A 22,194-nucleotide genomic window follows, 5' to 3' on the forward strand; every position below is an offset into this window, starting at 1 on the left:
CAGGTTCATTAGCTCTATATGCTCTGGAAAAGCAGACTGCTGGGAATTGCCACACAAGCACCTCCTTGTGGTGCTGAATACCCAGAGTTGAAGATGCAAAAGGGACACTGAAAATCTCTTGGGATTTTGCTTTCCTTTCTCTGAGGCAAGCTCTGAGCAGACATTTGTGCAGGAGTTCACTGAGGAGGAAAACTCCAGTAAGAAATTCAACTTCCGGAGGGATTGCAGAGTTGTTACCTCATATCATACCGTATTTCTTTTCAAGCTCTAAATGTCTTTCCTCAGAATGTGTAATCAGTGATTAAGATAATGAGGGACTAGTCTGAGAACTATCATAGCAATTTTTAATAAATATATGGACTTTTGTCATAGTGCACGTATCATGGTTCTGGCCTTATCATCTTTCTTCACAGCCTAACACAATTTGAGAAATCCTCCTACATATCCCCCACAGGATATCTGACACACAGATCACTTCTTAAATGTCTAGTTGCTCAAAAATAAAGGATGAGCTACTTTTTGACAGTTATGATATGCAAATTAGTGACAATCAGGTTCTAGAAAGAAGATCAGAGGAAAAAAGTGTGATTTAGGTGGAATTCAAATATACTTTTTGACAAGGACTTAAAGTAAAAGTCACAGAACAGAAGTTCACTCTGCACAGTGAGAACTGCCTGTTAGAGCCTAACGTTTATTCTTTTTTCTCAGAGGAATTTTTCCCTATTACCAGATAAAACAAAATAAAATAAAAAAGTGTCTTTCTCTTGTTTTGAAAGATGAAACATCTTATTTGCCTGTACCAAGCTATAATCTCACAGTGATTATGTGTCCAGTGAAAAAGCATTGGCTAGTTCTAAAAAGTTCTGGTGATAATCACTTGCTTTCACATTACAATCTAGATGTTGATTTGAGCTGGCAGGTAGACATATTTTTGTGGGGAAAAAGAAATTAAAGTCTTCTAGTAAAGTATGCAGAAGTTGAACTATATGCTTCCCTCATGAAAATCTCTCCCACTTCACAAAGAAGTACTTTAATATAGGTGATTCACTGGACTGTAACAAGATACATTATATTCTCACAGCAGAAGTGAAATGGTAAGATAGCAGTTTCCACAAAGGGTGGCAGGAGAGGCTTCTAAAACTAAAAGATGAAACAAGACCACTCTTCTGACATTGCTGTTCAGTTACACAGATGCCACTGAAAATTTGAATAGCAGTATTGTCTAAGTCAAGATGAAGAAACCAGAACAGGAGAGTTAGCAAAAGAGTTGAAGGAAAAAAACACCTGTTTCTTTGACTCAGTGATTTTATACAGTTTGTCCTTTGTATCAACGCTAGTGAGAGAACAACCCTGAAAAAGACTGTTAACCTGGGCCTGACAGAGTCAAAAGCTTTGGAAGCTAGGAGTTCATTGTAAAAAACATAGAGAAGATGGCCAGTGCTGCTTCTTCTAGGCTTTTCAATGATCCTTTCATACATAGTTTAAAAAGTTAACTGAAAGTACATTTTTTCCTGTTTTTAATTCTAACAATTTCTTTTTACATTAAAATCATTTCTTCAACATCCATAAGCTACAGTGCCAAATGGGATCCACCCAAGGGTGCTGAAATTACTGGCAGAAGTGACTGCCAAGCCAATTCCAATAGTGCATCAGCAGTTCTGGCTACATCAGGAGGTCCCAGCTGGCTGGAGGACAGAGAACATAACATCCATCTACAAGAAGGGCATGGAGGAGGATTTGAGGAATCACAGGCTGTCAGCCTGAGCTCAGTGCCAGGGAAGGTCATGGAAGAGATCATCTTAATTTGCCATTACATGGCACAACCAGGACAATCAGGTGAGAAAACTTGCTCACCATGGGTTTGCAAAAAACAGGTCATGCCTGACTAACCTGATCTCTTTCTAAAATGATGAACTTAGAGGGATGAGGGAAAGGCTGTGGATGTTGTTTACATGGACTTTAACAAGACATTTGGTACTGTTTCCCACAGACTTCTCTTCAAGAAACTGCTGATGGCTTCTCGTGCCTTGGACAGGTGCACTGTTTGCTGGCAGGATGGCCAGGCCCTGTGAATGGCCCAGCTCCCTGTGAATGGAGTTACATTTGGTCTGGTAGCCGGTCTGTAGACAGTTGTGGTATTTCTCTGGGTACTGGGTTCAATTTTGTTTAACATTTTTATCAGTCAACTGGATGAGGGGATCAAGTGTTCCCTCAGTGAGTTTACAGGCAACAAGAAGTTAGGCAGGAACTGCTTGAAGGTAGGAAGGCTTTACAGGGATCTGGATAGGCTGGATCAATGGGCTCTGTCCAGTTGTATGGCATTCAACAAGGTCAAGTGCTGGGTGCTAGAGTCACAAAAATGCAGTGACACTGGCTTAGGGCAAAGTGACTGCAAAACTGTGCAGAGGAAAAGGATCTGGAGGTGTCAGCTGGCAACCAGAAGAAGGTTCTCAAACAGAAAAAAAAAACAAAAAGGGTCTGTTCATGTACCTTGTATTAATAAGTACCTGTACTTAGATTTCTTCTTGACATAGTCTGACCTAAATCTGTATTTCTGATTACAAATGAATATAACAAAATTGTAGGGCAAAAATCAGTGAAGAAAGTGCTGCAGGAAGTTTACTCTGTTCCGCAGTCAATTTGCTGGACAAGTTGCCAGATGAGAAATGATCACATTAGAAAACATCAACTTTGTCCATAAAAAGCTTACTGGAGGCAAAACCTCATAAATACTATTAGTTAAAACAACATAAAAATATAAATTTCCATTTCATCAAGGTTAGACAGTTTTGTATGCTGAGAATTTCTCTGACACGGTTTTAAATTGAAGATTCTGATACTGGGAGATGCATCTCTGCTGGCCCTCTGAAGATACATGAAACTCTTAGACAAAGACTAGCTGGTCTTACTGCTATGCCATTTTCCTATTACAAGAAATACATACCATAAAGACAGCTATACCATAAACAATAATTTCTTTTTACAATATCCCTGTCTTGTGTAAGCAATACCTGTGTCTCTATTATCAAAGTTAATGTGATCACATATTGAAAAGATGCTTGGTACAAGCACTGACTGGCAAGAATAGAAACTGGTGCACTTAGTGATCCTCCTATTAAAATATTGCTCAGGTATGAGCAATTTATGGAAAAAAAAATTGAAAAATGACATTCAAGGCTTTAAAATTCATCATGAACAGATGATGTGGGCTGAATGCTTGTTAAGTAGATATCATTATATTTCTATGTCTTTTGTGATTATGACAAGATAATCATCTCCTCTGAACAGGGCATTTTAAGGTATAGAGAAATAATGTACAATTTATTAAATAATCTATCAAATTATGTATGAACCTTGCTTTCAAAAGAAATCCTATGATCTCATTAAAGTAATTACAGAAAATCTGCCTGATATAAATAACAAGTACCAGCATTGCTGGTATACAAGAGAATAAAAAATATTAGGATCTTCCAGTTCAAAAGGTGATAGTGTAGCTTTGTTCTCTTAAGATAGCCAATAGGCATTTCTATGTTAAACATCCTGTGTGCAAAGCCAACTTTTGAATCACAGCCTTCAAAATGGAGGGAGATGCAACCACTCTGTAGCTATGCTAATAGGAAATAATCTGGATATGTTTATTACAACCTCCTTTCTCCTTCCTTTCTTCACACTTTTTTGCCTCTTCCTCTTAATTGTTATTGCAGAAAAGAAACAGGAAGAAAAAAAAAAACCACAACAAACAAACAAAACTCTCCTAGCCAGCATAACAATTACACAGAATGAGAAGCAATGGAAAAATAAATAGGAATTGTCTTAAATTTTTTGTTAGATTTTTTTTTTTTTAGAAAAGCATGAGCAAATAAAGGAGATGAAGAATTCTTAGGATGATAACCTGAATGAGAGAAATCACCAATTTTAAATGCCATTCCAATTTCAATTTTCTATATTTGTGCTTCTTCTAGGGAAAGATAGGGCTGAGCAAAACTGGATGCTTGGTGAGAACAATCTACATACCAATGAACTTCAAATACAGAATAACATTTTATTCATCAGGAAATCAAAGCCTGTGCTTCTGAGCAGCTATTTAATGATACAAAGTTAACTCTTCCAGAAGGCTTTCAGGAAACTGTTTCAGTACTTCACAAAGCTGAAGTACTAAATAAATATATAAATAACATGAGTTAATTCAATAGCTGAGGAGCAAAGTGAAATAGGAAAAACTCAACGATTTTTTTTTTGTAAGAGGATTTAAAAACAGAAGCTTTCTCTCCAGAGAAATCAACTAAAGTTTAAAGACATGGAATTTAACTCCATATATTTTGTTTTCAAAATTCTTTCATACTCCTTTTACTTTGAAAGGAAAATTACAGCCCCCAAAATATCAAATGATAAGAAAAACCTGACGTGGAATTTCAAAATGCTTAGAGGCAGACTCACCAGTCTCCTTATAATTCTCAACAAAACCTTCCGATGCCGTGCATCTTTTCTGGATTTCAGCACTTCAGCAAAGCTGTCCATGTTTTCTGGAGACATGCTCTCCTGACTGTTCCCTCCGTACAGCTGAACCAGCAGTGATAAGCACCGTGAAGCATTCTCAAATATTTCAATATCTTCACTGGGAAGCTAAAAATGAACAAACAAAAATTAAACTCCAATTTCACAAAAAATTGCATATCATTGAAAATTCAGAAGGGTATTAACATGAACACTGAGGCAGGAAAGAGTCGTTTCTAGTTGATTGACTCAACATTCCATTAAACTAAGCTGTACTAAAGTGATGAAGATATAATTAAATTATATCTGCTCTTAAGCAGCAGTATAACTGCGCCTTTGTTATAATGATATCAAACAGCAATATCTATACCGACATCGGAAAAGCACTCAAAAGGTTGCTCCCAACTCTGTTATTTTCAGATCATATATTTAGCTTTAAAATAGAAGCAGTAAGATCAGAAAGTACTATTACAGTTATGATATCTAATCTTCTGAATAATGCATACTGTAAAACTTCATTTAATTATTTCTAAGCCAAGTTTATAGCTTCTGGTTGAGGTAGAGCACAGGCTATCTAGTTACTTAAAGGGTTTTAAGGAAGTCACATTAGCAGGTGTATTTTGCAGATTGAATTTTTTTCTTTTTTTTTTTTTAGTCTCTTCTGAATTCTAGCTTTTCTGTATTGCTTTAAGAGTGGACATTGGAGCAGGTCCTGGCAATGGGGCAGAGAAACTCTTGGGAAGCAAAATAATGGAAAAGATTCGGGGATATGGCTACTAGTCATCTTTAAATGACCTTCTGGTAGTATGACAGCACTGTCAAAATCATTTATATCATTCTTGAACAAACAGTCTGGAAATCACAAGCAGAGAGATTACATTATGCTTGGTTTTGGCACTGGAGGAATAACACCAGGAACAAAATGCTACTTTTGGTGCACCCTGTTCAAGAAAGTTAGTGGAAAAATTATAGAAATTTCTTGGGAACAGTTAAGAGGATGATAGATTGAATTGGAAAACTGAACAGCTTAAGACTGAAGGAACTCAATCTATATAGCCTATCAAAGGGAGGGCTGAAGGGCACTATGATTATATTCTTTTCCTCCATGTGAGGAAAAGAAGGCTGAGGACAAGTTAATTTCTATGCATGGAAAAGGTCTGGTAAGAGATGATGGCTCGAAACCTTATCTAAAGCAATTCAGATTAGAGAGAAGATTATAATTTGATTTCCTTTTTATTCCTTCTTCAATAAAGGCAATTAGCCACTGAGACAACTTCCTCAGAACTGAGACAGATTCCCCACTGCAGAGAATTTTTATATCACAATAGTCTTTTTTTTTTAAATAACAATAATTTTTTAAAATCTCTTTGCTATAGTGAAGAATTAACATAGAAAAGTCCTACATCTTGTATTACAAAAGACAGTAGGCCAAACGATTACAACAGCCTTTTCTGGCCTACAATCTGCAAACAGAACAAAACGTACCACTGCTTTCCTTACCAACAAGCTATGGAAGTGTGAAAACATTTTATTATTCCTACTCAATTTCTTAATTCCAAAAACATGATCTAATCACAAAGAAGCTATATTACAATATGGTTACAGCCTACTCTTACCAACAAGGTAAGGAAACAATCTGTCCAACCATTTATATAATATCCCCAAACGATTCCAGTAATGATTACTTATTTAAACTGAAGTATGAACTTCCCCATTTTTTCATTTTAAGGAAAACCCATACAGTTACTATAAATAATCTGGAAACATATCATCAGATGAATACTCTTTAAATACCCAAGCAGCAGATCCCCAGGGATCCGCATGCAAATTCAAATCTGCTTTCCATTAGCTTCACAGAACTGGCTGTTTAAAATAGACTGAACTGAGATGTAAGCTCTGAATACATAGCCCCGAGACATATCACATTCTATTTGACCTAGTGCTATGCGAGTGACAGGACCACAGCAGCTATTTCTTTCACATCTTTGCTGTATGTTTTCTCTTCATTTCTCTCTAGGTGATACACATTTGATTGCTTCTTTTCCAATATCCGGAATTATATCACCAACATAAATAGGAAGGCTTCAAAGGGGGAAAAACTACAAACAGTAACAAGCTTTATAGCTGTAATTATATCTTCAGTCCTTATCAAGCCAAAAAGAATTCTGTTGATCTCACTGGAGGTTTTGAGTTTACTTTTACTTCCTCCACTGAAGAAAAATCTGACTAGATAAATGATGGGAAAACGACACCACTTTAATGTATCGCTCTTATCCCTTTTGAAAGGGGCACTGTCTAACTCAGAATTGGTTACTGGGTAAGTCCAAGCAGGTAAACTAACAGCTTCCTGAAATCGCAGAATATGAACTAAATTCAATTTTCACGTGTGGTTTGTTGAATAATTAAGAAAAAAGGACAAATTTTAAAATCAAAAACAGTGAACATTTGCACAGATTATGTCCTTGCCCTGGTGCTGCAGTGTAGGCTAGCTTCCTGATTTCCATAAGCACAAAATTCCACGCATAATCTATATTCTCAGTAGCCATACTTGGAAGTGAGATTTTTCCCAAGGTCTTTTGTCTGAGATATTCACTAAACATCAAACTGAGGAAAAGAAAGGTGTCAGTCTTTGCAGAGGACTGCTCCTTCAGAACCTTGCATGAAGAAACACAAAATGATTTTGCTTGCCTCCTCCTGGCATGCCCAACCTTTTACCATTGCTGTTGCTGGCCTTTTTTCCCACAAAAGGAAACAAGAGAAAGAAAGACTAAAACTCTCCTTCCAGTATATCCTGGCATCAGACATTCTCCCACTTTACAAGTTATCAAGCTGTCAGCAACCATCCTCCAAACCCAGCCACCGGCATCACTCCAGGGTTCACACTGTTTGCCAGCTGTGGCATAATGCTATTCATTCACAAATGCTAATAATGTTCTTCATCCTCTGTTGTATTTCAGGCTCTTCTGCTTCACAAGAGACCCTTTGAGCTCCGGTGTTACCTACCGTTTGGGGACCAAGTTGCTGTCATTCTGGAAAATTGTGGGGCAAAACACAGCAAAGGTTTTGAAAGAAGAAGACAACAATCTGGGATAAGAAAAGATGGGATTTACTCTAGAGTGGCTGTGAAGCATTGACCTACAGTCTAACCCATCAATAATTAAGCAGGGAGAGGAACCGTCCTTCAGCAAAGCACATACAGAGAAAAATGCTTATGCATACATGCTCATAAGTCCTACCATTGGACTATTTCTGTAGTAACAAGCAGAGATTCAGATGTTGTGCTATAAGCTGGTACCCTGAAATGTAACACTGGCTGCCAGTCTGTGTAAGCACTTTCATTGAGGGTAATAAGAATCTAATAAATCTGAAGAAAATTGTTGGCATGAACAAAAGCAATGACTTAAAGAATAATAAAGAAAGATAGTAAAGCTATGAATGAAAATTCAGCTTTCAAGCAAATAGTATCTCATGCCTAATAGAACAGAAAAGCTATAATAATAATGCCAGACAAAAGAATATAGATAGTTGGTCCATCTCTTAATAAGCTGGAATAATGCCCTCATTTTTCTAATCACAATTCAATTTGATATAAGGAAGCATATTTCAAATCTAATGCATTTCAAGCTTTTTGTGGCAGTATCTACTTAAGTTTTTATTCTCTGAGGGGAGGAGAAATGCATGAGAAACTGGAGAAACTCTTTGAGAAAAGATCTGCACCCTAATATTTCTTAATTACAAGAACGAACTCTAGTTGGCTTTCATTTCTTTTTTGCTTTATCTTTGAGGGGATTTCAGATTCAGCAAGGTAGAAATACTACTACTCTTTCTCCATAAAGCTGTTAATATTTTAGGCTAGAGTGCATCCTGAAAAAACATTCCGCATCCTAAGACAAATTAAGGAATGACTGAACTCATCATTTTTGCCATTCTACAACTCAGAACTGTAGTTTATTTGGGCTTTTTTCAGTTCAAAATTTTAAAATAATGCCTCAAGACAAGATTTTTGTGCAATGAAGATTTTGTATTACTTTTACCTAATTTTTATGGCCAACATATAACCTCTTGTTAACAGGCTCATAACATAAAATTCCTTTTCTAAATGGAACCTGCTCTCTGTATCTTAATAATTAATGGGCTGAAAAGCAGGTTTCTTATTATTATACATCTATACTTCTGTAGTTTGTTGTCAAAAACACCTTCATTTTGAGCCCAGTTGCAGTGTGTTCATGAATTGCAAACAATTACAAGAAATGTGTGATCCTTTTGGCTGAAGTGGCAGTTTTCACACCCTTAGAGTTGTTACAGCATCTAATTTTAGAGCTACAATGAAACTGTCTGGATTACCCAGAGGGGACACCATTTCAGTGCATTAATGAGGTTAAACACAAAGTGAGTTTATTACAATAAGAGATAGATATTCGTTGAACCATGAATGAGATGAGAGAAAGTGTGGTACAGGAATCACCATTGGGAACTACAGAGGAGATGATTCTACAATTATCAAACAAAACCAAAAAGCAAAACACTACTATTAAATCTGCTATCTGTACTGTTCTTACTAGTAAATATGCACAGTTTAAAATTAAAGCAATATATTTTGGCTTGGGGCAAAATTTTTGTCCTTATACCTCAAGGAAAATAACTTTTAGAACAGTATATTTTCAGTTCATATTAATCTAGTCTAACTGCTGAAAAACTAAGTTCCTATTCTTAAGTTCTGTGCTTTTAACAATTATTTCCTCTGTTGTTTTGATTGTTTGGTTAAGATACCTTTGTGGAAGAGAATTCTTCAAATACATTCCAGAGACATTTCAAATATAATCACAGCAATATCACAGTGAGGTATTATGGGATAACCAGATAGTTTCACCAAGGGCAGGTCCTGTCTGACCAATCTTATCCCATTTTATAATGGTGTTACTTTGTTTGAATGAAGGGTCACTAATATAATCTATCAGTACTTCAGGAAGGCCTCTCACATGGTTCCGTGTAATATCCTTCTCTCCAAATGGAAAGGAATGGATTTGATAGGTGGGCAGTTTTATGGACTGGTTGTAAGATCATATCCAGGGAGTGATGCCCAATGGCTCAATGTCTGGATGGAGATCAATGACAAGTGGTGTCCTTCAGGGCTCAGATCTGGGACTGGTGCTCTTCAATATCTTCATTAATTACATCGACACTGAGATCAAGTGCACCCTCAGGAAGCTTGCAGAAAAATGCTAAGCTCCCAACAAAAAGGACCTGGGGGTACTGGTGGATGGCAAGCTGGATGTGAGCCAACAACGTGCCCTCACAGCCTAGGAAGCCAACCAAATCCTAGGCTGCATTCAAAGAAGAGCAGCCAACAGGGTAAGGGAGGTGATCCTGCCCCTCTGCTCTGTGCTGGTGAGGCCTCACCTGGAGTACTGCATCCAGATGTGGAGTCATCAGTACAGGAGAGACGTGGACCTGTTGGAGCACATCCAGAGGAGGGCCACAAATATGATCCTCTCCTGTGAGGATAGGCTGAAGAGAGCTGGGGCTGTTCAGCTTGGAGAAGTGAAAGTTCTGGGAGACCTGAGAGCAGCCTTTCAGTATCTAAAGGAGAGAGAGAACTATAAGAAAGAAGGGACAGACTCTTTAGTGTGGTCTGTAGTGACAGGACAAGGGGAAATGGTTTCAAACTAAAGATGGGAGATTTAGACTGGATAGAAGGGAAAAGTTTTTTACAATAAGGGTGGTGAGGCAGTGGAGGAGGTTGCCCAAAGAGGTGCTGGATGCCCCATCCCTGGAGACATTCAAGGTCAGACTGGATAGGGCTCTGAGCACCTGAACTAGTTGTAGGTGTTCCTGTTCACTGTAAGGGAGTTGGACTAGAGTCCCTTCCAACTCAAAAGATTTGATGATTCTGTGAATGCATTATGCAGTCTGGAATATAAAGCTATGTCTTCCCACTCCAGCTACAGAACTGTCTGTATTCCTAAGAAATGCGAAATGAAATTTTTCACACTCTGTAAGATTATCATTCTGCAGTTATTTTCATTATTCATTGGCAAACATCTTTCACATTCTCTGAAACCAAAGTCAAGACACAGCCTTAGGCCAGGGAAACACTGAAAAAGAAAGGACCTAGCAGTACAAGGGGAAATGGTTTTAAGTTGAGGGAGGGGAGATTTAGGTTGGATATCAGGGGGAAGTTCTTTACTATGAGATGGTGAGGTGCTGGAACAGCTGCCCAGAGATGCTGTGGATGCCCCGTCCCTAGAGGTGTTCAAGGCCAGGTTGGATGGGGCCCTGGGCAGCCTGGTCTAGTATTAAATGGGTGGCCCTGCATGTGGCAGGGGGTTTGGAGATTCATGATCCTTGAGGTCCCTTCCAACCCAGGCCATTCTGTGATTCTGTGACCTAGAAAAGATCATCTCATTCATCATGTACACCGAGGTTCTGTATTTGTCCTCTTTATATTTGCACATGATTAATTTGTCATTCGGTAGTAAAACCCAGACATCCTGAAGACAATAACCAATTAAAAATTTTACTAGTTACACTATAATGCAGAAGCCTATTACCAGAAGACAAGAAAAGATCTCTCTCAGCAGTCTTATAAGCTCAGAAATTCAAGGGCTTACATTTAGGATCTAAATTTATAGAGAAACAAAACTCCAGTTTACAGGTACTGGCAAGGTAGTACAGCCATTCCAGCTTTCTGAAAAACTCAGTCAGCTTAAAGGAAGCTATCATGTATAATCCGAGCCCTCTAATCTAGCAGCATAAATACTGCAGTATGCTAAGCGTTATGGAAGTCCATGTAATGAAGAACATCATGCTATTCATCTGCTGTGCTGATCAGATTAGCTAATGAACATTCAGAAGTAAAAGTTTGTTCTTTTTTTAATTATGAAGTTTGAAATAGTTTCTGAAAATCCACTGAAGTGATCTGAAACATCAGCAAACATTAAACTTTCAGAATAACCATTATACAAAAATAGTAGAAGGTACTTTATGTATTCCATAATTGCAAATTTCAGTATAATAATCAAATTAGATTTATGTTCAAGTGGAGAAACATTAGACAAAAAAGCTAAGTTTAATTAACTTTTAAACATGAAGCTGCTAAGCAGAAGACTAAATGCTCAATTAATTTTCCTCTTATTGATCAATTAATGGCAGACCGATCATGGAATTAAATATTGAATTCCCTATATCTGCAGTGTTTTCTGCATGACAGAATTTGTAATTATTTCTTCTTTCACATTTTTAACAACCCTGAAGTTTCATTTACATGCAATCTAGGTTTCCTACACTTGCTTTCTTATGCCCTATGTGATAGACTAAATCATAATTACAGAAAGGAAAAATTGATTCCAAGTTTTTGACATTTTCAAGCTTAACTCCATTGATTTTTGAGGGATTATTAAGACAGATAAATAGACCTTCGAGAAAATAAATAAATAAATAAATAAATAGCCAAATCAATGGGACATGGAACAATCATCTACTTGAGGGATATGCATATCAATGAGGGATAGCAATTATTCAAGGTGACATAAGAAACTATAAATATGGTAAGAAGAGTAGGAATAGTAAACTAGAGGAAAAAAACTGAAGTGATGGTTATTTCAGAATTAAAGATATACTTTATCTCCTGAGAATAAAGTTCACAAAGAGTGAAATGCCTCAAAACAAAACAAAAGTTCACGAAGCCTCACAGTTCAATACAGAGCACTACTCTTGCTAGCATCACAGAACTTAAGCTCAGGCAGGTCTGTTGGTGAGGCAGGGACCGTATGCCATCTTGAGAGGTCCATGAGACTTTATGACCATGCTGGCAGCAAGACACAAGAAGCTGTCCACAGTTAGGCTGGAGACAGGAATGATTAAGGCATCGTAGGCAACAAGTACCAGTATATAATAAAGGAGTAACTGTGTGTAGAAGAACGAGGAGTCAGTATTCACCAAATGCAGTATTCTTCTTAAAGAATAAACAAGTTATTGGACTGCATGATGAGTGTGGGTCAGAGATGTACTGGTACACAAGCCATCAGCTGTGTACATCAGCTTGTGACATTCCCCAAGCATGGCTATTCTGTCTCCAGAGTCACTACAGCTCAATGGTAGCAGATGCTTCCCTGCAAAGAGGTAGTCAAAACTCAATCCCTGCATATGGTATTTTAAAAAACACATCATAATAAATTAGCATTTAAAATAAATCAGCAATTTCCTTCCTTCTCACCGTGCATGCACATTTCTCATATCTTTCATACTCTGGTATGGTAAGAACACCTGCAGTGGCAGCTATTGAGGGTAGCTCTAAATCAATGACACAGCTTTCTCTGTAGCCCTTGCACCTGTATGCAAAAGCACCAGGAGAAACAGACTACAAATGCAGTACACTAAGAATTTATTCCTATGAAAAGGAATCACATTTAGATTATCTTTAACAGAATGAACTTAACACCAAAGAAATGAAGAAGCACCAATGTTCTTTTCTCTTTACCTTATGTTAAAACAAGCAGATTTTACGTAAGTATTTTTAACATACTGGAATATGTAGAAATAAAGAACAAAGCAAAACCTAGTGATAATTTGCAGCCACACTTCTGAAATACGGGGGCAAGTCAGAATCTAATCAGTACATGTGAAGAGTACAATTATCCTATCCTTTAATTACAAACTTTAAAAAAAAGAAAAAGAAAGAAAGAAAAAAAGACTTCCAGGTGGTACAGCCTGAGTTAAGCCTGGCCTCTAATTTTCTGTTCTTTAGGGAGTTAATGTAATTTAAATTTATGTCTAGCTTCATTTTAAAGGGGTGTTTGCATCTCTTCATGTCTTACTATTTATCATAGATAGTGATTAAAAATTAATAGAAAGTAAATTAAAAGAATTGATAAAGATTAAATACTACACAGTTGAAATTCAGTCACTTTGTTTCAGGTCATTCAGTGAACATTTCCAAAAAGTCGTTTGATTAAAATAAATTCATCATAATGCAAAAGTCAATAAAAAAAAGGTACCACACTTTTCCCCAAAATAGACGATGGATTGTGCTAAAGGTATGAAAGGCACCACAGATACTTATATCACTATATAACTTATACTTAGATGGAAAGGAACAGTTCCAAGACTGGGGACGGAAGAGTACACAATGAATCTGAAATACCTCTAAGAAAAATGACACAGAAATGATAGTGTGATATGGCACTGGGAAATTCTCACACACCATTTTCCTTGCTTTATGTTGAGTAAAAGGCAGAAGTAGCATACCAGGCCCCTCAAAGCCCTGCTCAACTCAAGAAGCATTCCTCTGCTCTAACCTATCACATGCAGCCAATACAAGTCTCTGGCACAGCATGATGGAGTCTGAGCTGGTGGGATGCACCAGGGATGCTGCAGCTTTCTGCAGAGATTTCAGTGCAACACTCTGATGTCTAGCAAACCCTGGAAGCAAACGGACTTTAGACAGACTTAAAAGATGATTACTGGCCACTAGAGACCATTCCCATTCCTAGATCATTCATGATCACATTAGAATCAAACTAAACACTTAAAAAAAACACAGGAAGCTCAAACCCAAGAAAATAATATTAAAAGTGATCACTCAATGCAAGCTAATTTTAAGCTTACTGACAGTTCTGCTGGTAGTTGTAATTGCTTTGGTAATTTTGAATATAATCCTTTCTCTGTACATTTCTCCATTCTTTGGGGCTACAATTTGCATACACATATTTATCATACCCAAGAACTTGGAGCCTGCCCTTGGCCCAGTTCTAGGTTTGGGCAGATGTCACTCGTAGCCTGCTGTGGCCTGGAAATCCTGCAAAAACTGTAAGAGTCCTTGTCTTATGTTAAGTAGAAGCTCAAAAACAGCAAAAAAAACTGTCAAACACAGCTCTAAGATGTTGAATTCAGTTGAGTAATTCCAACTGCAGTGACATTCCAATAAGCTTCCAAACAAGCAAATTCTCACCAGTTGAATAAGCAGGCTAATTAGGTCCGTCAGGGGTTTATTGATAAGCAGAAGGTCTTCAGCAGCCTGCGTGTCCCCTCCTGTGCCGGATTTCTGTGCCTTAATAAGATGAGGGGAAAAAAACCAACAAAACAGCCTCAGTGACTATTCAGTTATGAGAAACAAATTAGGTTCATTAGGTGGTCAATATTTGAATAAAAGTTTGAAGGAAACCTATATACTCCCTGTGTCTGCAACACTAAGCACAAAGCAAAAGCGACTCACACTGTCTCACCTGTTCTGCACAGGCTGAATATACCCACCCACATGACATTTATTCAGCTAAATGATATGGACTGTATACTCAAAAGATACTTCTAAAGCTGTAAATGTTTTATGTATTTGTATTCTATTTCAACACATCTATCTTAATATGAAAATACTCATTTTTTTTCTTCCATTATTAGGAATAATTTTAAGCAAAACTCAAAAGAAGAAAATCAAGACAGCTGAGAGGTTATGATGCTCAACAGCAATGTCCACCTTTGCCCTTCTGACTTGCTTTGCATCCTGAAATATTCACAATACATAAATAGTTTAAATTCTTATTGAAATGGGAATAATAAAATCTGAAAGTGTGATAAGACCTGTTACTTCTTCGAATTTCGATCATTGTCTTCCCCTTCATTGAAACACACCGCCATCCCAGGCAGTGCTAGTATGACCCATCTGTGCCCCAGGGTACCAGCAAGGTCTTCTTGCAAGGTTTTTCATTTAACTTCACCATCTCGCAGCAGCTTTGGATTGTGACCCCGCAGAGCCTGGCTGTTAGAGGAAAACTTAAGCATTTTATCTAGAGGACACATTTAAAATTCATTTTGTATTGTTTCATTTAAAGTGCAATCCTTAAGCCATCACCCAGGTATACTAACCGAGGATTTTTGTTTGGTTAAGTGAGCACAAGAGCAGATCCCCAGAGACGGGAGACATTACTGCTAGAGCTGCACTGTTTATTTTGATGAGTTGAACACATAATGCCTTTCTTTCAGGAAGAGTTCAGAAATAAAGGAGCCCTGAAGAGCCATTTCTCAGTAATAAGACACACTGGTATGTCCCTCACTGAGACTCACCACACTGCAAAAGTCCAAGAAGGGCAAATAGACATAGTGCACAGAAGAAATAAAAAAATGAGTGCTTATAGTAACCAAGAAAGCCAAGTAAGCTGCCTTCACTTCAGCAAAATTTACAACAGCTTTTTCTGTTCGGTGTTTGAATCGGAAGTAAGACATCCTCCATCAGGGATATCTGACTGCTTCAAGTGGTATGTACTTAGTGTCTTTGAAAAGAGAGTAAATAACACACACTAGAGGAATTATACTTTATACATATAAAGGATGCACACCACACCTAAACCTACGCTAAGTCACTAAACAGCAACTTTACTTCTCAAATGCAGCTACTGTGGATCACCTGTGGAACACAATACGACAAAACTGCTCCAAAACAGATATCCAAATTAATCCAAACCTTAGTACTATTCCTATTATAATACATATACTTGGACTACAGAGGACAAAGTCTTGAATGAAGCCAGATATAGTTATCAGTACCATTCAGCACAAAGTAGTGAAATGGTTCTCACGTTTTGCCTATCCAGTTGGATAAAGCCATCACTTTACATATAAAAAAAATCAGCAATAAAGATTCAGGTGGACATCAGTGGCATCATCTGCACAAGTCAGCTTAAGGCCTCAGTAATGGTATTATGAGAAAACTTGATCCCCTAGCGCCATTCTAGCAGGTATCTTATGCAGAAGATCCCCTTGAAAACAAAGAACATTTGTTATCATTACCGTGATCCATTAAGTGACACAGAGATAAGGGAATATGCTGTAGATGCATGGTTAATAGCAGTCAGCAACTAATTGCCATCATTCAACAGGGCTTGCATACTGAGGTAGCTGTAGAACCCACAGGAACCCAGTGATGACTACTGCTGAGACCACTATGTCAGGGCAAGTGACCTCAGCTTAAAGACAGTTTCACAGGGGTACAGGGCAGAGCTATACCTCACAACGCCAGCTGCCTCTTATCCATTAGTCTTCCAAAGCAAACCAGATTACTTTGACTGAAGTTGTAGAAAACTGGAGCTGGAGGTTTATCAACCAACTGATGTATTCATGTAAAATCAGAATCAAAGGTGGCAATGAATGCATAGATTTAAGTTAGAATTAATGTATCTAAATTAATGAGTTTTGCTAATATTACCAAACTGTGCACAAGGTCATCTCTCCTCACATGCCCTCCGGTATAATTGGCCTCAACACCCGCACAGAGCACAAGTACAGAGCTTGGCTCTCTATGATTACACAGACTGTTTCTAACAATATGACAATCAGCAATTAGCTTACAAAATTTGATTTGCAAAGTGATTCTTAGATGCGAAACCCATTACAGAGCCTGCTGCTAGAGGACTTGAAAAAGCCAAAGTATTGTACCATCAGATCTGAAGTATGTTTTATCAACAACAAAAACATTCCTAATGAAATATCTGTTTGATTACAGCTGATTATTTAAATCTATGTAGAAAAAAAAGTTCAATTTTCAATACTTACTTCATACTTTAAACTTCCTTAAAAAAAAACCCGCAAGTATAAGAAAGCCCTGCTCTGCTACACAGTACAACCTGGCTGCCATCTTCTGAATCTCTGTCCTCCAGATATACTGGATGTAAGAACATTCTCTGTTCTTTAATGGAAAATGAACTTTTAAAGTACTGTTTATAGCCCAAATACAGTAGTTGCTTCCAGCTGACGAACTACAGCAATTTGGTGGATCACTTAAAAACAAAGCAAGCATTGCCAGTTTAGCATCATATCTAAAAAAGAACAAAATATTCTTCCTGTTTTGTTGTTAGAAGTGTTACATGCAATTTCTTTGATTAGTATCTTTTTGTGCTCCATTTTTAAGGAAGAGGACGACTTCACTGGGAGAAGAAGCCCTATTAATGCCATGTTTTGCAGTGGTTCAAAGAGAAAGTTAAAACACTAGCAACGTAAGCACGTCGATGCACATGCAGAGGTTACATACTCTTCAAGCACAATAATCACATCTGATTTATAATGAAAAGGTACTGCTTTTTACGGAGTAATTTTTTTCTTTTAACATGAAGTGAAGGAAAAGACTTTGAACTATCACTGAGAAAATGTTGCATTAAGCTGCTTGTGGAGTACAGAGATGGAGCATGCAGCTAAGATCTGTGTTCCCAGCACAGTGGGGCTATAATGAATTTTCTAGCCAGGCAAATACACACATAGGGGCAAGCAGCTAAAAATACGTGCTATTCCCTTTCTACCAAAATAAAAATGTAATTAAATGAGAGTAGTGGTAAATTCACCAATAGCATTATAAGAAGGTATCTAAAAATATGTTTAAGATGGTTATCACCCCCAGGAAATGGACTCCATACCTGCAAAGTCTGGCGCACAATGTTTGTTGTGTACATCAGCATGCAGTGCAAAATGTCAAGCAGGGACAGCAGCAGTGCATTTGCTGTCTTGATGCTGCTTTTATCATCTGCCTCCAAGTACAGAGCCACAGTTTCTATTAGGAGATTACAGATGTGAGGAGCCAGTCCTATGCAGACAGTGAGACAAAAGGGAAGAAAAAAAAGGCTATCAGGAAAAAAAAACAATTGAGAAGGTAGGCCAGATAAAAATAGTAGATTACAGAAAAACAAATTTCACATACACAATGAATATTTATTAATACTCCTTTTTTCCCCCTCTATTATCATAATTACCACCTCCTTTATTCTATTTGGAGCAGCTCATAGAGAGCTAAGCTGATACAATCTAATTCTCTAACTGCACAGAATATTATGTAACACTCATTAAATAAAACATAGCTGGAATCCCAAACTTTTCTGTATCAAGAAAGAGACACAAGCCTCCTTCACGTTATCCCTGGTCACAAGAACCAGGCAGTTCCTCCAGACTGGAACAGAATGAGGCAGCAGCTATATCAAGTTGGAGCCTGAAGTTTTCTTTCTTAATCGGTCTGCCAACTGCAACCTTCTCCAAATATTTCAACTGTTTAATTTAACAGTGTTATGCATAGTATGGAATAGTTACGCAAGATCATTATGAAGGAAATACCAAATTCTACACCTAAAATGCACTTCAGACCCATTTGACTGGTGGTAGTAAAAAATTTCTTGAAAATACATCCTTGCCTTGAAGATTTTTTCCAGCACCTTTGGTATTCAATAACATCATCTCCTGTAGCATGCTTAACCCACAAATCAATTCACACATCAGACAATCCATTTCAAGGAAATACCGACTCAATTGAGAATCCAGCTTACTTTCAAATATAAAGTAACTGAATTCATATTATTTAATCTTAATCTTGTTCTTTCAGGGTTTCATGAGGAATGAAAAACACTTTGTGTATCACCCAGAACATAATTAGTTTGTAAACTATCTTTCCTTAAATTGGCAATTAGTCGTGCTCTGACTTGGGCATACATATGTCACAGCGCTTCAGCATCTAAGGTTTTAGTCTCTGAGACTATCAAAACCAACAGAGATGAATCTGTATCTCACTGAAGAGACTTTTATAAAACTTCTTTTAAAAAGTAATTGTTTGTTTGTTTCTTTACAAGCATCAGTACCAGAATAAGACATTGCAGAATATCCTGTGCGGTTACACCACTAAGCTTTTGCTGGTAGACAATTCTATGGGGTGACTATGTTTTGCTTTGAAAGCTTCCCCATCAATTACTTGAGCTTCCACAAAAAGTGTTCCTCTCCTATTCACCGACGTTAATACATCCCTCAGGAAATTAAGTACAAAAACATTCATTCAGAATACAGTTACAGGTCAGGTTTGTTAAGACCTGCACTATTATATCTCACATCTTTGTGTGTTTTTATGATTATCAGCAGTATTCTCCCACAATAGTTTGATTGATGGACTACGGCTCAGGCTGAGCTTTGAATTTCCTGGGTTTTTGTCTGCATGAACCACACTCTCAAACTGTATCAGTTCAATCTTACACATTTAATTTCCTCCTCCTTTTTTAAAGTACAGTTTCTGCTGTGGTTCTGAACACTTCACACACAAATGAGATAGCATGCAGAGACCAGATTTAAGTGATGTCACCAATACCCACCAAGAGGAGTATAAACAGACATAACTCTATGTCTGCCCAACATAAAACTTGTGGTTATTCTACGCCCTTTTTCACAAGGCTAAATTAGAAGAAACCTAAGAAAAGAGCCCATGCAAAGCTGGTCCCTATCAAAGCGAGGTCTGCAAAATTGCCTGGGAGGATATGCCCAAGTACACCCTATTTCTCCCTGTATATGACCACAAAACCCACAGCTACATCAAAATGAATGAGTCATCCCTATTTCTAGATGGCTTATATATAACCCTTAAGACAGAATATTCACATTTACTTAGTTAATAAAAGCATCAGAATTGGCAGATCGAACAAAGATGCATGCTAACATAAGTACAAAAATATGTATGTTAAATTTGGAGTTCTGAGGAGAAAAAACACCTTTGTCTGGGCTTACAATACAGTAGGACTCTAGAACCCATCAGAACTTTAAAATAAAGACATAAAATAAAACACTGGTGCAGTTGCTCCATAACACGCTGCATGATTCATACAGAAATCTGATAAACGCTTGATTCCATGGATAAAAATAAAACTGACTGACCTCTTGCCAAGTAAATAAAGTTCCAGACGTATCTTTTATTGTGTCAGAGCAAAATCAAAATTGGAGGCCGTAATTGCAGGCATGTAAATATACTCCTTGCTTACACCACAGGACAAAATACATATCCTTTGTCCTCAAAAAGAAAGTTGGGAAACTGGTAGTTTACACTGACCATGACAAAATTCAATAGAAGTCGAATGGCTTTGGACACTAACACTATAGTGAATTTACTCAAAAAGCCATTATAAAGATCAAAACAGATGTGCCTCAGCATTTTAAAATTCAATTCCCAAAAGAGATGAAAAAAAAAGAGGACGTAAGTCTAGAAAAAAAAGGAAACTATTCATAATTCAATAAATCAAAATCAAGAAATTGCACAGGAGTGTCTAAGTTTCATAGCATACACTGAATTTCTGATAGATTTTACAATCAATTCAAGAACCACATGTTTAATTTACAATAAAGCCATGGCTGTCCAACTTTCAGGCTTGCCTGGGTCACACTGAGTGAACAGGAATTGCCGTGGGTCACATACAAAATATATAATAAACAATGTATTTAAGTAACAAAACTTATTTTTAATGTATTTTTTAATATATTTTTATTAAAACATCAAAAAAAGACAGCAACAAAACCATAAAACTAGTGGGATGTTTGACCTTGTTTCTGTGAAACTAATGCATCAGGCTGGCCCAATGGCAGAGGTTACCACTCCTAGTGAGTTCTCAATGTGCTCACCAAAGATTTCTGATGAAATATTACTCTTCTTGTGCTTCGTACTTGACAATAATTGTTCACAAATGTACATACTGTAAAAACTGATGACACAAATAAGGTGTGACTGTGAAGTCAGAGGTATTTTTCTCTGGTAAGATAGGGCTTTATGAAAGTCAGGTAAAGATATATGACCAAATTTTTCTTTGTGTGGAATGTCTGATTGCAACTCTATACATTCCATGTGAAAATTTGCAGGTAATGTACTTATGTCAACCAAAAACGGAGTCACAAATATATATACGTATATAAAGATATATACATCTTTTTGAAACCTTGAAACATATTCTCAAATTTCTTTATCAAAATGGAAAGCAGAGCTGCACGTTTTTCACTGCTTACAGGACTGTGCTTAGCCAGTGTGTTAAAATGCATGAAATTATTGGCCATCACTTGAGCTTGCCATAATTGAAGTTTCATTTCAAACACTAATATTATCTGAAACACAGAACAGATAAGCTGATTTTCACCTTGAAGACACATGTTTAACTCATGTAAAATCTGAGATCCATTTTTCATCTTCACATTCTGGCACAAATTTTCCTTTTGATTCCATAAAGGACTTGATTTCACTTTGCAAAGCCTTTTTAGCATTTTATCCCAACTTAGGCACCTTCCTTCAGAAAATTAAATGATGACCTAATAATCATTATCCATACTTCTAATGAGTTCCTAGAATTGGTGATGATTCAGTTTCTTGGACTTTATGAAATTCACAACTTTGATGATGACTTGCATGACATTATCCATTTCTAACGTTTTCATGCATACATTTTCTTGATGTCTGATGCAGTGATATTTCATCAATCCATTGCTGGGGCACCATCAGTAGCTGTAGAATCACAGAATCACAGAACTGTAGGGGTTGGAAGGGACCTCTAGAGATCATCGAGACCAACCCCCCTGCCAAAGCAGGTTCCCTACACCAGGTCGCACAGGTAGGCGTCCAGGCGAGACTTGAATATCTCCAGAGAAGGAGACTCCACAACCTCCCTGGGCAGCCTGTTCCAGTGCTCCGTCACCCTCACCGTGAAGAAGTTCTTACGCACATTCGTGCGAAACTTCCTATGCTGCAGCTGATGTCCGTTTCCCCTCGTCCTGTCTCCACGTACCACTGAAAAGAGACTGGCCTCACCACTATGGCTGCCACACCTCAGATATTTATAAACCTGGATCAGGATCAGGTCCCCTTTCAGTCTTCTTTTCTCAAGGCTAAACAGACCCAGTTCACTTAGCCTTTCTTCATAGGAGAGATGCTCCAGGCCC

At 37.5% G+C, this 22,194-nt stretch overlaps 1 protein-coding gene across 3 annotated transcripts in view; it reads right to left on the reverse strand.

The window, feature by feature from the left end:
• The window catches only part of ULK4 (unc-51 like kinase 4), a 220,426-nt gene that overhangs the window by 49,296 nt on the left and 148,936 nt on the right, over positions 1-22,194 (reverse strand). For all 3 annotated transcript variants that reach the window (XM_010712967.3, XM_031553967.1, XM_019616587.2), the window contains exons 33-35: positions 17,892-18,058; positions 14,444-14,542; positions 4,438-4,623 (exon numbers count right to left, since the gene is read on the reverse strand). In XM_010712967.3, coding sequence (XP_010711269.2) covers positions 4,438-4,623; positions 14,444-14,542; positions 17,892-18,058 — 452 coding nt within the window. The remainder of the gene's footprint in view (positions 1-4,437; positions 4,624-14,443; positions 14,543-17,891; positions 18,059-22,194) is intronic.

The sequence above is a fragment of the Meleagris gallopavo genome, chromosome 6 (assembly GCF_000146605.3).
Source record: "Meleagris gallopavo isolate NT-WF06-2002-E0010 breed Aviagen turkey brand Nicholas breeding stock chromosome 6, Turkey_5.1, whole genome shotgun sequence".
Taxonomy (NCBI): Eukaryota; Metazoa; Chordata; class Aves; order Galliformes; family Phasianidae; genus Meleagris; species Meleagris gallopavo.